The sequence below is a fragment of the Indicator indicator genome, chromosome 15 (assembly GCF_027791375.1).
Source record: "Indicator indicator isolate 239-I01 chromosome 15, UM_Iind_1.1, whole genome shotgun sequence".
NCBI lineage: Eukaryota > Metazoa > Chordata > Aves > Piciformes > Indicatoridae > Indicator > Indicator indicator.
This window is the reverse complement of record NC_072024.1, coordinates 14082223-14099747: the sequence shown is the minus strand read 5'-3', so window position 1 is coordinate 14099747 and position 17525 is coordinate 14082223. Positions and strand designations below refer to the sequence as shown.

The following is a 17525-nucleotide window of genomic DNA, read 5'->3' as shown; positions in this document are numbered from 1 at the left end:
TTGAGCTCAGCCATATGTAACCTACTGCCCCTACCCATGGCTGCTTTGGTCTACCGAAGGCTTGATGGCTTCTGAAAACGTGACCTGTGGCAAGCAGGGAGTTTTGACATGACACTCTTAAAGAAGCACATGCAGAAATCAGCTTTGCTAATAGCAGTTATTCCAATCATGCGTTTCTGAAAGAACAGCACAGTAATAGTTTAATGGAGCCTACCTGCAAAAGGAAACTTCACCCCATGCTGCAGTGTCCCTCTCAGTGTGAAAGGTATCTAGAAGATTGTGCCTAGCATGGTGAATATCTGTTTGTGATAACAGTGCACAAGTTTTATGTTGATAATTAGCATCACATTGGAAAGCAACAGGGCCTCAGTGTTTGCTTTACTTAAAAAAAAAAAAAAAAAAAAAATGGCCACTGCAGGGGTTGGTTTTCCTGGCTGCAACCAATGCTATTGCCCAAAAGCCATGGGATGTGGACAGTGGCTAGGCAGATTTCTTTCTGCCTGCCTTAAAGCTATAACATTAAAACTTGAGCTGAAAGCTAAGCTGAGGTTGCCCTGAGTCAACATTAAACTGAAGGTTGTTGCAGGCTGGCTGAGCTACGAGTGTGTGGAGAATCAAAGACTGTATTGATGCCTGAAATTCCCTTGCAGCCTGCAATCCAAATGCCTGCCGTGCCACTGGTAGAGGCCTGCAGCCCAAGGGCATCCGCATAAGGGAGACAGCTGACTTCAAGGTGGATACGAGAGCGGCAGGGAGCGGAGACCTCGGAGTGACCATAAAAGGACCGAGTAAGTGTTTGGGTGAATCTGTGCTGTGGTTGTGTTTTGGAGAAATGGGGGAAGCAGACTGGGATGAAAGAGCAGTGAGGACACAGTGGCCTGATGGAACTGATGGGTTCTGTATTGCCATTAAAAGCCAAACTTTCAGAAGGATTTTCTGGTACTTCATGTCTACTGTGAAGGTTTTGATCTGCAGGGCTGAGTAAAACTATGCCTGGTTTTAGGTCTCTCTCTCTGTTTTAATGTATATCAGTCAGCAAAACCAAGAAAATCCATGTGTCTGCCTGTCTTGGCTTCTAAGCTTTATGGGTTTGCCTTGCATCTTTGTCTAATCTGTCAGAGCAAGTCATGCTCCAGGGTCTTGGGCAGGGTGGAAATCCTGCTCTCAAAGCTGAGCGTGGTTCAGAGAAGCACTCTGAGCATCTCATGCAGAAGTTGTGTACATGAACAGGGGAAGAGAGGGACAAGGAAAGCTTGTAGGCTGACATGGAGACCTTCTCCTAGGATCTGTCCCCAGGTCTCTTGTGTCCTGAGCTCTGGATGTGGCCCTCTGCCTGGACAGTGGCAGGCTAGGGTGGTGGGAATGCCAGCAGGCACTGGCTTATGCAGTGGGATCCTGTGTCTGCCAGTAGCAGTGGCTGTGCTGCTGCGCTTGTGTAGGACTTGAGAGCCAGTCACCTCCCCCTGACTGAGAAGGTTTTAAAAGGTGCATTGTATTGCCTTCACTTCCTCCACAGGCACACTGCTCTGACTGTGTGGCTTAATGCTGTTGCGGGGGGGAAAAAAAGCAACAGACGTATCGATGTAAATTTTAGCTTATTAAGCTTTTTCTCCCTAAATTCTTCATCTTGAAGAAAATGAAAAGTAGGCATTCCCTGCATACTTGTGGTTGCAAAGTCTGACAAATGTTAAGCTTTTTTGTTTTAACATATGACATGCATCATACTGCAGACTAAGAAAATAAAACACAAGGGAACCCATTAAGTCTGGTAACTTAAAATACTTTCTGCTGTATTTCTTCTGGAAGTGTTTGCTGTCTTTGTCCTACAGGGCAACTAGAACTGACTTGCCTTATAAACTCACCTTTTTTTTTCTTCCTGATGGAAGAAATTTATTCTTGCAAACTAAAATAAATATGAGAAAACATGAACTTGTCTGAGTAATTGAAAGCAGGATGGAAGCTGTTAAGTTTAATACTGTACTGATCTTTCAACAGAGGGCTTGGAGGAGCTGGTGAAACAAAAAGGCTTTATGGATGGTATATATGCATTTGAATACTATCCAGCTACCCCGGGGAAGTACATTGTCATGATTACCTGGGGTGGGCACAACATCCCAAAAAGGTGAGTTAGAAGTAGCTTCTTTTTGTGTTTGTCTTTGTTTTTGTTGTTGTTTTTTTGAGTTTGTGTCCTTTGGTGTGTTGTGTGGTTGGTGGGCTTTTAAAACAATGCTGACCTTTGTAGAAACTCTATGGGTTCAAAATTAGTGGCAAGCGCGTTTGCTGTGTCAGTTTATCTACAGTCTGGTTTAGGGCTGCAACTGCTTATACTGGGAAAGCTTTGAGTGGTGATTCACATCAGTCTTGCTAAACTCAAAATGATGAGTACAAAATACTTGGTGGATCACGCAGCTTGGACTTCGCTGTGTGTTTTTGAAGGGATCTTTTATTGTAGTGTCCAGGGCTACAGCAAGTGGTGCAAGCCAAGCACTTGGGATCTGTGGTGCAAGAATGATGCACGTGATGGACTGGATGACCTCTCAGCTTAGAAGGACAGTCTGCTGGGCACTGTGCCACTGCGTGATAGAATCTATTAATTTGGGAAATCCAATGTAAAGCCTCATTAAAATGCCTGGGGAAAAATATGGGTGCTGTATTTGTCCTCATTTCTAATCCTGTGCTTTGCTTTTTTTTTTTTTTTTTTTGTAGCCCCTTTGAAGTTCAAGTGGGTCATGAAGCAGGTCCCCAGAAAGTGCGAGCCTGGGGGCCAGGACTGCATGAGGGGATTGTGGGGAAATCAGCTGACTTTGTAGTAGAGTCCATTGGCACAGAAGTTGGCTCTCTTGGTATGTTACTTAGTTTGCCTGAGATATTTATATATTGCAGTGCTAGCAACAAACTCATGAGAAACAAGTTTCCCAGGAGAAAAAAAAAAAAAAAGCACCATGTCTAGTAGATGTTTTGGCCTATACACAAGCTTAAACTATCAAGGCAAGTTCTAGGGACATGAATGTGTATGAGGTAGAGTGTTACTCTGTGGTTTTGTGGGATGAGATCCAGAAAAGTGATGGATTATCTCTTATATTGCTGAACATTATAGCTAGGGCTAATACAAAGCAGCTCGGGGAAGTGGTGTCACATTAGCAACCACCACAAACCTAACACAAGGAACCTACTTGTTCACTTTCAGGCTTTGCAATAGAAGGCCCTTCTCAGGCTAAAATTGAGTGTGATGACAAGAATGATGGCTCATGTGATGTGAAGTACTGGCCCAAAGAGCCTGGTGAATATGCTGTGCACATAATGTGTGATGATGAGGATATAAAAGATAGCCCTTACATGGCCTTCATCCGACCAGCTTCAGGAGACTTCAACCCAGATAAGGTGTGTAAGAGTTCACCCATGGCATAATGCATCTTTGATGTAACTACAGTAGAGATGGTTTCTGAAGGCAGCTTGGCTTTTAAGCTGCCTGTACTTAAAGTTCTGAATTTACCATGCTCCAAACAGTTATTACTCAGCTTTCTCTAATAACACTGTTGTGGTTTTGATTTAATGTAATGAAAACCTGCTGAATTATTCCAAATTCTCAACTTCAGCACTAGCCTCTACTTGTATCCTATGCTTCTTGGGTTTTGTGAGGAGGGGAAGGTCTTAAAAATTAATTGCTTAGTTTTATTTGTCTTTTTGAACTGCAAGCTAAGACTTTTGGTGTGGGTTTTTTTTTTTTTGTGTGTGTGTGTTTAGGTGAAGGCTTATGGCCCAGGCTTGGAGGGGACTGGCTGTATAGTGAACAATCCTGCTGAGTTCACTGTTGAAACTAAGGATGCTGGCAAAGCACCTCTGAAGATGTATGCACAGGTAAAAAGCCAAAGGCAGCTATTTGAAACTTCAGCAATGGGGCTTTAACTCTGGTGATGAAGATGCATTAGGTATTTCTATGTACTTGCACACCCATTGTGGGAATGTGTAATTCTCCCAGAGCTCTGTGCTTTGGTCTGTGTAATGTAGTCAGGCAACAAACCCAGCTCAATACAAGGTGACTTCTCCCTGGCAAATGAAACAGCAAGGCTTTGCTTCCATGCTTGGAGTCTCCTCAGCTCAGCAAACTGTAATTTCCTAGAATTGTTATTTGGAAGCATCCAAAGTGTCTGTGAGCCTGTGAATTTCAGGAGAACTTGTTAAAATATGTGTTGTAGGATGGTGTTAGGAATGAGCAAGCGTTAGATGAGAAACTTTTACAGAGGTATGATTTGCACATTCCTTCAGTATTTGTGAGCTGCAGTTCTGGGCAAAAAAAAACAACCCCACATTTTGGAACCATGTTGGGGTGCTCAGACTACACAAACCCTTTAAAGTACCTGAACCTTGTGCTTGTATTGCTGGATTTTAGGATGGAGAAGGAAACCCTATTGATATCCAGATTAAGAGCAAGCCTGATGGTGTGTTTGCCTGTTCCTATGTGCCAGTTAAACCAATCAAACATACAATTTCTGTTGTCTGGGGAGGAGCCAATGTGCCTAATAGCCCATTTAGGGTAAGTACAGAGATGGATGTTACTGATTCTAGCCAAGTAGGGCACTCATGCTCACAACTACTTGTCATTACAATTACCATGATAAAACCCTTCTGTGAACTTCAAGGAGATGTGTTCTGCTTTCTTCAATTTTCTTAGGAATCTTGTTCTCTTGAAAAAAACTTTGTTCTTATAAGCTCACATGTCAGAGGTCTCCTGTCAGTCCAGCTACAGCCTTGGGGAGTTAGGGCGATTCACTCCTACTTTGGTACTGTTTTGCTGTAGCCTCTGTTCAGGCAATGCTCTGACTTGACTGATCTCAAGCAGGACATGTATGATTCTGACTTTTGTGAATCCATGTAGGTCCTTATAGGTCAAGGGAGTCATCCTCAGAAAGTGAAAGTTTTTGGACCTGGTGTGGAGAGAACTGGCCTGAAAGCAAATGAGCCCACACACTTCACTGTTGACTGCACAGATGCAGGAGAAGGTAAAGGCAGGCTGGGCTATTGCGGTGGTATCAGAGCCTCAGGTCCTGCAAGGGATTGGGGTGTTATGTACTGTTTCATACTGGTTTTCCTCGTTTTGTGGAAAAACTTTGGGAAGAAGAGCACTGCAGTGAATTGTAATCTGTTACATCAGTTGACATGGTGAATTGAACACTACTGCAAATGGGAATGTGCTTGGCTGGCCGGCTAGCAATGTCTGTACTGTCCAGAAGCAAAGCCTCCATCTGCTTTTCCCAGGTGATGTCAGTGTTGGAATTAAGTGTGATGCTCGTGTGGTCAGCGATGAGGAAGAAGACATCGATTTCAACATTATCCACAATGCTAATGATACCTTCACAGTGAAGTATGCACCACCTGCTGCTGGGCGCTACACTATTAAAGTGCTTTTTGCAGGAGAGGTTTGTAGCCTTTGTTTTACAGCCTGATGTTTCTAGTCTGCTCTTTGATCACCAAGCGTGTGCCGGTTCACCACTGGCTGTGACAGTTTATAGGAGGCTGCTTCCATTTCAGCTCACATACACTTTGGTCACTGTTATGAAAACACTTCTGTAAGTACTTGGAAGGTACACAAGTGAGAGTAGTTGGCTGGGAACACTGAAGTTCAGGTGTGTGATGTGTTAGGCTGGCATAACGATTGTGGCCTCAGTGATAGGGCAAAGCTCCTTTCTTAAAGGGTAGAAAACCTAAGTGGTTCTCCAAGGAACACAGAAAAAGGTTTTCCTCTTAAAAAAAAAAAAGGATGGGGGAGAGGACTCTGCAAACTCTCCAGCTGGTAACTTTGTCCTAGAATTTGCTCTGCCTTACTGGTTAGTCTCAGAATGTTTTAAGTGAGGTCAAACATGTTCAAGATGATGCTGGAGTAGAAGAATTAGTATCTTAAAATGACTGTTTAGTTTTGGCTGGTGCTGTAGTTTTGGCAAGTGATGTTTAGAGCTTTATTTCTATTGCAGGAAATTCCTACCAGCCCATTCAGAGTTAAAGTGGACCCCTCACATGATGCCAGCAAAGTAAAAGCTGAAGGACCTGGGCTGAACAAAACTGGTGAGAACTGGGTTGAGATAGTGTGGACTGTGAGGGGCTCTTGCAGGGTAGCCTGATCATTGCTGGGATGCAGGGATGCAGTGCTGGATACAGTGGGAATGGGGGTTGCCAGACGATTGGGAACAACTCTGTTCCCTTGACATTTTGCTTGGCTGGGCTTTGTAGGTACTGCATGCTTTCTGGGAAGAGTTTGTGTAAGAACTCAGCATAAATTAACATTTTTCTTCAGGTGTGGAAAATGGCAAGCCAACACACTTCACTGTGTTCACCAAGGGAGCTGGAAAAGCACCGCTGGATGTGCAGTTCAGCAGTGCGATGCCAGGAGAACCAGTGGCAGATCTGGATATCATTGACAACTATGACTATTCCCACACTGTTAGATACACTCCAGTACAGCAGGTAGGTCCAACCTCTGTAGAAATACAAGAGTGAACAGATCACGATGCCATATTACTGTGATCTTCCTTTTTCATAACCATGCACAAGGGAACGAGCAGATAGAACTTACTGGAGTGTTCTGTTCCCCAGGATCTCTAAAGCCTACAGGACAGTTGGGGTTGGAAAGCAGTAATACAGTTTTCTGGTGTAGTTAGTGATAGCTTGTCACTGTTTCTGGGAACAAGTGAGATAGTGAAGCAGTAGTGTGTAGCTCATGTTGTTGTTCTGCACCTTATCAGTCAAAGAGGGAAGGTGGTAATTCTTTTAGGGGTCTGAAATAGACCTAGCTGCTGCGGGCTACCACAGTCCTGCGAAGTTGGGTCTGTAGTGCACCATCCCTCAGCAAGCTGCTGTTATCAAAGGAGCTGCAGTGCAAACCAGAGCAGGGACAAAAAGCATAGTGTTTGGGTGATGGTACAGCAGCTCCCCAGGAGAAAAACAAGTTGTTGCTGATGAGGGAAGCTGGGCTGCAGATTAAATGCATCAAAGTATTTGTATTTGAGGTTTGCCCTTGTATTGGGAAAAGATTGAGTCTAACTTGTTTTGGTTCACAGACAGGTCTTCCCAGCAATACCATTAGCAGCTTCTACTTTAAGCTGTTTAATAGCTAGAAGTGTGTTCCCTCGTGCTGTGCTTGTGTGTTTGTAAAGGGCCATTAATGCCAGAATGCATGAGTCTCGTGTATTTCTGAAGATGTGGGTGCTGTAGTATTGAGATCAATGTTTTGCTGCTGAACAAACACGAGCTACTCAGTCATCTGCACTGACTTCCTTGAACGTAGCTGTACGAAAACGGATTGATATGGAGAACTGCAGCATTAACTCTCTGATGATGGTGGATTAGCATTCTTGGAAGTACTGTAGAGCTAGCGCTTGTTTTTGGATAAAGCAGTTGCATGATCTCAGGATGTGGCTGGCATGCCTGTTTGGAGAAGCTTTGGCTTGTTCAGCCAGGGTTGGTATGCAGAAGCAAAGTCATCTGAACTCTGCACGCATGTGTGTGAGTAGTACCAGATTGTTTCACAGAGAAGCAGTGGTGAAACAAGCCAGGACACCCAAACTAGATTTCCCATCAAACTAGGTCTTCTCTCTGGAGGAGTCTCTTAAGTCACAGTGGAGCTGCAGGCTTAGAGGAGATATTCCCAGGTAGCAGTGGCAGGAAAACAATTGTTAGAGATGAAAATGGATTGCACAGTAATTAGAGTAGCCTTATGGTCCTTCCAGACTATGAGCATGCAGGTCGTTCGTGGACCTTGTCTTTCTCTGCTTTATAAGCAGCAGTTTACAAATGAAACTCTGGACTATTCAGTGTGGGGGGAGGACAGACTAGGTAGTTAAATTCCTGAGGGACCACGTCAGCAGCAGAGGAGCCTTGGTTTAGTGCTGTTTACTCAGCCTTATCTATCTTGCGGTGTTGCTACAGCTACCCGTGTGTGTGTTTTCTAAAAACAACCAGGAATAATCATGGAAGCTATTCACTAGCTTGTGTGAAACATCCATGATTATTTCACTTGGGAGCTGAGCTGGCCAAGAATGAAAAGTAAGCAAACAGTGAATATAGCTAAAATATGGACTGTGGTAGGAGAGAATAAAAGGAGCACACATTGTGGGCTGGAACTTGCCATGGCTGTGCAGTATTACAGCCAAAATACACAAGAGTATTAATCTTTCTGACTTGTGGAGCTTAAAACCTTGGTATTTCAGATGCTGTAATAATATGGCCCCTTTGCAGGCTTCGCTTTGGCCTGGCCTCTTCATGCAGTGGAAGGGGATACCTGGTCTGGAGCGCTGGGACATTGAGATGTCAGATCTGAGCACTGGGAGAGTGGGAGGCAGCCTGAGACAAAGGTTTTGCCAGGCAACTTGAATATAGTCTTAATTAAACATTGGCAAGAACTGTCTTTTTCTCTCTTCCTGCACTAAATAAAACACATCTAATGCTGTGAAAGGCTGCAGTGGGATGAGAGCTTCAGAGTCCATAAACTATTAATTTTGTCTGTGGTCAGCTAAAATGGATTAGGTGAAATAGTTATGTACTGCTTGGATGTTAGTGTGTCCTTATGCAGTAAGTAGCTGAGCTAACTTGTGGATTCTCCAACCAGGGTCCAATGAAGGTTTTGATAACTTATGGTGGTGATCCCATCCCTAAAAGCCCTTTCACTGTTGGTGTTGCTGCTCCACTGGACCTAAGCAAAGTTAAACTCAATGGACTTGAAAACAGTAAGTACCTTTGGGCTGGAAGGTCCCATAACCTGCCTCAGAAATGTCTCCTGAGTCTGGGTAAGAGCTAACAAGTCCTGATGGAACAGAAGTGGGCAGAACAATGTTAACATGTTATGGTTAGGCATCAAACAGCTCCAACTTTGTAGTGTGACCATTCTGACTTAGCTATTCCTCTTAAAGACTTTGTTTTTTAGAAGTGGAAGAGCTTAGGGCTGTGAAATTGAATTGCCTTTGATACTGTCATGCCACGTCTTACAGGCTTGTTTAGTGCTGTAGCTTTGTAGCTCTAACTAACCAAAACACCTGGTGGCTTTTTTTTCCATACTGGTTTGTATTTTTTTTGTTTGTGTGTGTTTGCATGCAGAGGGATGCAGACCAGGCAAGGTTGCTTTGCTGCTTGCTTCCTTGGTGTGTGCATGAACTATTTCTTGGACACTGTGTGATGTTTAAAACTTAACATAGTAATACAGGTCTTGTCTTTTTCAGGAGTAGAAGTAGGGAAGGATCAGGAGTTTGTAATTGACACCAAAGGAGCTGGTGGGCAGGGTAAACTGGATGTTAGTATTTCCAGTCCTATGAGGAAAGCTGTGCCATGTCTGGTGGAACCAGTTCTGGGTAAGGAGTGCAGCACTGCAAAGTACATCCCAAGGGAAGAGGGATTGTATGTGGTGGATGTGAGTTATGATGGCAACCCAATCCCAGGAAGCCCCTTTACTGTAGAGGCCACGCTACCTCCAGACCCTTCCAAGGTAAGCAAATGGTTTAAGGCTGTAACAGCAACTGATGGCTGAAAACTGAATTGTGGACTATTGCATGAGGCTTGGCTCTGTTTTGGTCAAACCAGACCCAGGAACATAGGAACAACCTTACTCAGAGTGCTGAGTTGTTCCTTTTGGAGGCTTCATGTTTTATGGAAGTAATTTCTATAATCCTGAACTAAGTGTACTGCAAACATCCTGCATACTGTAGCAAATACAAGCATTGCTTCTAATTTAGTAGAAGCTGGCCTCATGAACATGTCAACTATATTAATTGAGATGCTTCTTTCTGAAGAAATGGATTTCAGGAAAGCTTATGTACATCCACCAAATATTTTAATAGTTCTACTTCTTATATCCTATGGCTATATATAAACAGCTATAATGAGGGTATGAATATCCCTGCTTGGAAATCTCTTTGGAGGAGAGATGCCAACTTTCCAGTAAAAGCAAGAGGAGCTGCTAAGGAGACATTGCTTTCTGTGTATTTTTAAGAGCTTGTTAATTGAGTCTCACATACAAACAAGTCTGACTAGGTAGTTTTTGCTGGCAATAACATGAAAAAATTTAGTTTAGCTCAACTGCCCATTCTCTTCTAGGTAAAAGCTCACGGTCCAGGTCTTCGAGGGGGCCTTGTTGGAAAACCAGCCCAATTCACAATAGATACCAAAGGGGCAGGAACTGGAGGTTTGGGTTTGACAGTAGAAGGTCCATGTGAAGCTAAAATTGAATGCTCAGACAACGGCGATGGAACTTGCTCTGTCTCCTACCTCCCTACAAAGCCTGGAGAGTATTTTGTAAACATCCTCTTTGAAGAAGTTCACATTCCTGGATCACCATTTAAGGCAGACATAGAAATGCCATTTGATGTCTCTAAAGTCATTGCCACAGGCCCGGGTCTGGAACGTGGTAAAGTGGGTGAGGCAGGGCTGCTGAACGTCGACTGCACAGAAGCAGGTCCTGGGGACCTGCGGGTGGACATGGTGTCGGATACTGGTTCCAAAGCTGAGATCCAGATTGATGATAACAAGGATGGGACTTATGTCGTGACATACGTGCCGCTGTCGGCCGGCATGTACACCATCAAGATGAGATATGGAGGAGAACAAGTGCCTCAGTTTCCAGCCCGGGTCAAAGTGGATCCAGCTGTGGACACAAGCAGAGTTAAAGTGTTTGGGCCAGGAGTGGAAGGGAAAGGTGAGGATAAATGTTGTTATCAGTTTGTAGGACTTGTGGTCCTGTATTCTGAGCATTGAAAGCCATAATAGCCTTGCATGTTTCCATGGTGACCCTTGAACAGGGGTGTTTCGATATGTTCCCAAATGAGTTGTTTATCATGCTGGTTCACAAAATGTTTTGTCATCGGAAATTCTTGCAGTTCTTGAAGTGACTCTTCAAAATGTATCCTGCAGATGTCTTCCGAGAAGCTACAGCCGAGTTCACTGTCGATGCTCGACCTCTAACAAAGGCTGGTGGTGACCACATCAGGACTCAGGTCACGAGCCCGTCTGGCTCCCCTGCTGACTGTCTCATCCAAGACAATGCCGATGGAACATACTCAGTGGAGTACACGCCATTTGAAAAGGGTAACCTCTGGGGCTTTTGTGTGCCTTTTTTATTGAGAAGGGAAAACAGAGAGCAAGCAGCTGCTCTTACACTGTATTTGGCAAACTGCTGAGGTCTGCCAGTAACTTGTTGGCATCTTAGCAAGATTTTTGACAGCAGAGGAGGTAGTTCTGTAGGAAGTAGCTGTATTTTAACCTGAACTGACTTCTGTGGTAACTTGGCTTCAGAAGAAAAGTCTGTCGATGGCATCTTGGTTAGAAACTAGTCAAGTCTTGTGAAATACAGGAGGAAGCTCTTAACAGTATACTGATATTTAAATCTGTGTCATCTTGTAGAAGTCATATTAAATGATAAAAATACTTATGGAATTTGGGACATGTTTTCCTCTTCCGAACAGGCCCACACACAGTCAGCGTAATGTATGATGGTGTCCCTGTGCCAAACAGTCCCTTCAGGGTGAATGTAAGAGAGGGCTGCCATCCATCACGTGTGAAGGCGCAAGGACCTGGACTCAAAGAAGCTTTCACAAATCAGCCAAATGCGTTTTCAGTTGTCACCAGGTAACTGAGCCTACTTGATCTGTATCTGAGGGAGTGTAGTAGGCTGCATGATGCAGTAGGCTCAACACAATACAAATGTTTATAAAATTATTGAAGTGTTTCTAAAAATTAGAAAGCCAAGCTGTGTCCTTCAGGTTACTGTGTGCTACTTTGTGCCTTACTGAGGATTTTGCTCTGTAGAGATTTGATGTTGATAGTGACTGATGATAAAATTTTAGGAAAATGCAAGTGAAGTTATGGTGAGTGACTTTGTATGCCAGAGCACACTGAAGGCTGGACATCAGAAGTTTCTGCTTTTTCAGTAAGGATAAAAATGGAGCCAGAGCATGTGAAGGCAGTAAAGCTGTTGTTCAAAGCAGATAATTCTAACAATATGTGGTTTCTCTTGCAGAGGGGCAGGCATTGGTGGCCTTGGAATAACTGTTGAAGGACCTTCAGAGTCTAAAATCAGCTGTAAAGATAACAAGGATGGGAGCTGCAGTGCTGAGTATGTTCCTTATGTTCCAGGAGACTATGATGTTAACATCACGTATGGGGGAGAGCATGTTCCTGGTAAGTGGTCTTACTCAGTGGCTTTCAAAAGAGGGAAGGTGTTGAGCTAAGAACTTGATGTCTTGGCTGCATCTCACTTGTGTGAGGGCAAAGCTGAGGTTTTGGCTGTCTGCTTTTCCAGAGAATTTAAGCAGAAACAGTGGTGGTGTTTGTCCTCATACGCAGCAGGGAAGTGTGGAACGCTTTGTGCTGTGATGTGGTAGTTTTGAGGAAGGGCTGCAGTCTCTTCTTGTTTCTGAAGTAGCTTCTGTGGGGTTGTGGAAGAGCCTCATCAAGGCTGTAGCACCCACAGAGGAGAACAAAAGAGTAGATACAGATGGGTGGGCCAGTAAAAGAGACAGTAGCCCTTGACAAGTAAGTGGTACGTAATACATTAAGTCAAGAAAATAGCCCTTTTGTATGTGGATGCCTTCAAGACTTCTCCAGTAACATGGTCCAATGGGTGATCCTATCATGGGGATTATATTAAACACTGCAAGTTTCAGTCACTGCAGAAAGCACAATAGGCATTTGCTAAATCGGACCTTTACCTGTGCATGCATCTGCACTGGGTGTTAAGCTGAAGTGAAGTAGGTGCCATGTACATAGGACAGCCAGCAGTTCATGGTTAAAAGAAGGATATTTTGCTTGGTGTCAAGAATTAAATGTTCCTAAATGCCAGATATGTTTTGCTGCAGTGTTGAGGTTCTTGCGTGTTGTCATACTGGGGTGTTCTTTCCTAGATGTTGTGAGTGAGCCTGTTCTTTCCTTTTGGTCTCAATCATTTATCAGCATACTGAACTTAGTAAAATGTGAAGGAAACAAGTGCCTGTGTTGATGCTTCATTTGCACTTCTAGTTTCCTCCATGCTTTTTTCCTGAGGTGTGAGAAAGAGATCACAAATGAGTCATTGAATAGACAATAGTGATGTAGGAGCACCATCATTACATTTCTGTCTTTTGCAGAAGCAAAGCAGTGGGGTTGTCATTCCTGCCTGAGATTGAGGGACAGTAATAAAAAAGCCCAAGGAAAAGACCTTTTGGTTTTCTGTAACTTTACTGTGGTGTTTAACATTTGCTGTGTTAACTTCCAGGCAGTCCTTTCAAGGTTCCTGTGAAGGATGTTGTGGATCCCAGCAAGGTGAAAATAGCAGGACCAGGTCTGGGAACAGCCATTCGAGCCAAAATCCCACAGTCCTTCACTGTAGATACCAGCAAGGCAGGAGTAGCACCCCTCGAGGTGGTGGTGTCAGGACCCAGAGGTAAGAACTAAAGTAATCTGTCCAGCTGTGCTCCCATCTCAGCATTTGGATGGGTAAGATACCCATCGCTCTGCTTTCAAAGGTGGTCATACCACTTGAATGAGTGTTTTCCTCTGTTCATATGGTGTATGCATCTTGACAACTGACCCATGTGTCATGCTGTAAAAGGAAAAGGGCTGTCAATCCTGCTTTGGGCAGTGTCTTTGCCTTTATTCTAATCTGCAGAGCTGTGAGAAGTGACATTAGTAACCACCACTGGTGAACAATTGTGCCTTAGATTTAGATATCAAAAACTAAATCCTAAGTCTCACACATGGTGTGAGTGGTTGCTTGGGAAAGCTGTGTCACTGGGTTGCAGGAGTCTGAAATGTGGTGGAACCCTTCAGCAGTCCCTAGAAAGCAGCAAGGCCCTCAAGTGATAGTGCTAATGATATTTGCATTAGCCTAGGAAGCTGTATCTCGGTGCCACAGTATCTTGGCAGCAAGTACCTTATGACTGCAAGTCTGGGCTTGCTAGAGGCAAGAGCTGCTTCCCCAGTTGAGTGTCAGGTCATGCTGGAGCAGGTGCCCTTCAGGTAACCCTTCTTTAATTTTAGTGGATGAGACGGATTCCCAGGGATGGCGCTCCTCATTGAAAGCTGTTTCGGGTTTCCTTAAAGGTGATCCAAAGGGTGACACTGAGACAGGTTTGCACTCCCAACTACTTGGCAATCTTGGTTCTTGGAAATCCAATTGGCAGCAGCAAGAATCATCTGGAAGAGGGAATGGGAACCAGCCCTGTCGCTTTTAGGCTTTGCATGGCAACTATACATTGCTTTACTGCTAATCCACCTTGTGTTTTAGAGCCAACTTGTAATCATGGACTGCTTTGTGTGTTGATCTGAACTGGTGTGTCATGTAATCCACTGTAGATTTAGCTTAATGCGAAGGGAAATAATTGATCTTTCTGTCATAGAGCTTTGGCAGCTTGCAGGTCTCTCCTGCCTAGGCAGTGAGCCTGCCTGTCTGAATACCTGATTGTGAAAGGCTTGGTTGGTGAATGCTACATGCCAGCTGGCTTTAGGGCTCAGTTCTGTGCAGTAAATCCCAGTAACAGTATGTAATCTTGTCAATGGCAGTTCAGGCAGTGATCACCATTACTCATTTTCTTTCTCTAATGATCTTCAGTGTGTTTTGAACAATTGCTCCTGACCTGTACAGAAAAGCAGATTTTTCTCCACTATTACCACGTGAAGCTTTTGTTTGCAACGGGAAGATGGGAGCCCAGAGAGCACTGGATAACTAATCTAAAGTCAATGGCCTTTTGAGTACCAAATAAGGAAAACTGATCACTGATCCGTACCCTTTGCCTTCATTCAAAACAATGAATTTGAAATTTAGCCTGTTGTGAACTGTGTATGAGTTGTACATCTTGCAGCTTTGTGCAGCAAATGGCTGGTGTGAAACTGAGTTCTAATAGAGCAGCTGAGAAAATATTCTCTTGCCTTTTTAGGAGTTGTGGAACCTGTTGACATAGTAGACAATGGAGATGGCACCCACACAGTAGTCTATACCCCTACTCAGGAGGGACCATATATGATCTCTGTCAAATATGCTGATGAAGAGATTCCTCGCAGGTAAGGTGATGAAGATAAGCATAGATGAACTACAAATTTAATAACTTGATTGTGCACTCCCAGCACACAAACTCTGTTTAAGAGCTAGCTGTGGACCTTTCTGCTGAACCAGTGCAGCTCTTTGCATGACTTCGGGGCTCAGTGGTAGGCTGAGCCTACTGCACTTGCAGCAGAGATGCCGTAGGGGAGGTGTATTCACACCTCAGCATGTACTGCAGTAACTATGAGCTATTGACTTAGGAGGAGGGTGCAATAACTGGTTTCCCTTTAAGTCCCTTCAAGGTGAAGGTGCTTCCTACATATGATGCCAGTAAAGTGACAGCAAGTGGACCAGGTCTCAGTTCCTATGGCATACCAGCCAGCCTGCCTGTGGAGTTTGCTGTGGATGCTAAGGATGCTGGGCAGGGGCTTCTGGCTGTGCAGATCACTGTAAGTAACTACAAAACCAAGCAAGAGTGAAAACACGTTGTTCTAGGGGGGTGTGAGCGTGTCCCATCAGAAGTGTCCACAGCTGTTTTCTGGTATACTCAGTGGCCTGGATTCCAGGGCTGGACTTTAAGGTCTGATACAGGAAAGTCTTGCACTCTGTATTTGTGGGACTCTTAATGCTGCTTTTGTGGGACTTCTGTCTTTGAAGTCATCACCCATGCTATATTTGCCTAATCTTGTGCCCCAAGTCAGATATTTTCTTCTAAGATTATTGAAATGGAGACAGCCGCCTGACAGCTGTCTAGCAGTGTAGCTCAGCAAGGCCATGAGATAACATCCACACTGAGCATTGTACAACGATAACTTAACAAAGAAGTCTCCCTAAGTTTGCCAAAAGTCATAACCTGCTTAAGGAGATACTAGAGGAATGCTTTTATTTGGCTCTTCCTGAAATTCTTGGTGCCTCGACTGTGGCCTCAGGAAGAAAGTCTCTGGTTAGTAGGCCATAAAGCACATTTCTCAGCTCTGGCATGCCTAGGTCATGGCATGGCTGGTTGTACTTGTCCTTCTGCATTCTTGTTCTCCTGATGTCCTGTTGTCTGCTCACATGCAGCAAAGCAGTTGCCCTTATTCTGGCATGCAGGTGTGCTCTTAAAGGATCCAAAATGCTTATCAGAGCTGCCAACCTGGCCATAGCTTTGAAGATCTAATTCCACAAGTCCTGCATTGGTGGGAGTGCATAGGTGATCCTCCTCACAGTATTGGTTTGCTTCTTGTTCTGAGCTGTTGAATGTCAAAGGTTTCATGAGCTTTCCTGAAAGAAAATAAGCTCTTTGGTGCTCTACCTATAATCTCAAGTCTTTTGCAGCTTATGTTGTACTGCAGACAGTGTTAAGTTGTAAGATACAGAATGAGGTCGGCATGCAGTTCCCTGTAAGCAGGCCTGGAAGACTTCCTAAAATGCTTCATGCTTTGCAGCTGATGATTAGCACTGAAAGCTGAGGCTGGGAGTAGCTCTGTTTGAAACAGTATGGGTAGTGCTGATCTTGGTTGTAGACAGGAAAGCTTGATGTTGAAGCTCAGATCTGTATTGTTTGTGTTGCGAACTCTTGTATTCAGTGTAGCAGCTCTGGGACCTGGATGCCTCATCCCAGAGTGGTGATATCTGAGGTTGGGGGAAGCATTACAGAAGTCTGCCCTTTCAGGGAGCAGCTGGTCAGAGCTTCCTAGTGCTTTGTCAGGATAGAGCTGCATGGTCTGGCTCCTGATCTGTACCACAGGGATTTGAAGTGTTCTTCATTTCCAGCATCAATATGACAATGAAGTCTAAAACTTCCTACAATTAATATAAAGTTCATTAAAATGGCTTTCTGCATTTTATAAGCTTTCTCCTATCAATTAAAGGGTAATTAATGATCACCTTAATTGTCTTAGACTGGTCTGGTACCTTCTTGCTCCTAATAGTCTGTTCCTGAGTGAAATATATTTAACCCTCAAAAAGCTATGGTTCTATATCTGTCTGAGGCTAGGGTTGCAAACCATAGCGTTGCTGCCCTGCTAAAGATGTTCATAAAGATGTTCTGGTTGCATTCCTCAGGACCAGGAGGGCAAACCCAAGAGAGTGGACATTCATGACAACAAGGATGGCACTTACACAGTCACCTATGTTCCCGACAAAACTGGCCGCTACACGATTGGTGTGAAGTACGGTGGAGATGATATCCCATCCTCTCCCTATCGGATCCGGGCTTCTCCAGCTGGGGATGCCAGCAAGTGTTTGGCCACAGGTGAATGTTGGCTCCTCTGTTGCTGCTGTTTGTACATGGTGTACTTGGCCTTCTAAGCATGGTACAGCTGATGTGATGGGTATAGCAGACTCTGGAGACATGTAATCTGACAGCTCTTATCGGAGCTCTTTCCTAAAGAGTAAAGGAGGAATCTCTTGCAGTCTCTAGCAAAACCTTTCAAATTGCCTGGGTTGTTATGAACAGCCAGATAAAACTGGAATCTGATAATTATTTTGATCTAGGTAAATCCTGCTGAGAACTGCAGTGAGGTTGCTATAAATACCATGCGTCAGCCCC

The 17525-nt window shown here is 44.2% G+C and overlaps 1 protein-coding gene across 4 annotated transcripts in view; it reads left to right on the top strand.

Annotated features, from left to right (window-relative positions):
- FLNB (filamin B) overlaps positions 1-17525 on the top strand; it is a 71360-nt gene that overhangs the window by 33879 nt on the left and 19956 nt on the right. For 3 of the 4 annotated variants that reach the window (XM_054387356.1, XM_054387357.1, XM_054387355.1), the window contains exons 9-28: positions 651-788; positions 1996-2122; positions 2707-2843; positions 3188-3381; positions 3745-3858; positions 4391-4534; positions 4877-5000; positions 5257-5417; positions 5970-6060; positions 6290-6459; positions 8600-8717; positions 9207-9469; positions 10078-10675; positions 10891-11064; positions 11442-11604; positions 11996-12156; positions 13229-13396; positions 14889-15012; positions 15285-15441; positions 17039-17228. In XM_054387356.1, coding sequence (XP_054243331.1) covers positions 651-788; positions 1996-2122; positions 2707-2843; positions 3188-3381; positions 3745-3858; positions 4391-4534; positions 4877-5000; positions 5257-5417; positions 5970-6060; positions 6290-6459; positions 8600-8717; positions 9207-9469; positions 10078-10675; positions 10891-11064; positions 11442-11604; positions 11996-12156; positions 13229-13396; positions 14889-15012; positions 15285-15441; positions 17039-17228 — 3516 coding nt within the window. Of the gene's footprint in view, positions 1-650; positions 789-1995; positions 2123-2706; positions 2844-3187; positions 3382-3744; positions 3859-4390; positions 4535-4876; positions 5001-5256; positions 5418-5969; positions 6061-6289; positions 6460-8599; positions 8718-9206; positions 9470-10077; positions 10676-10890; positions 11065-11441; positions 11605-11995; positions 12157-13228; positions 13397-13992; positions 14083-14888; positions 15013-15284; positions 15442-17038; positions 17229-17525 lie in introns of all 4 variants that reach the window. The other variant, XM_054387358.1, reaches the window with a different exon arrangement.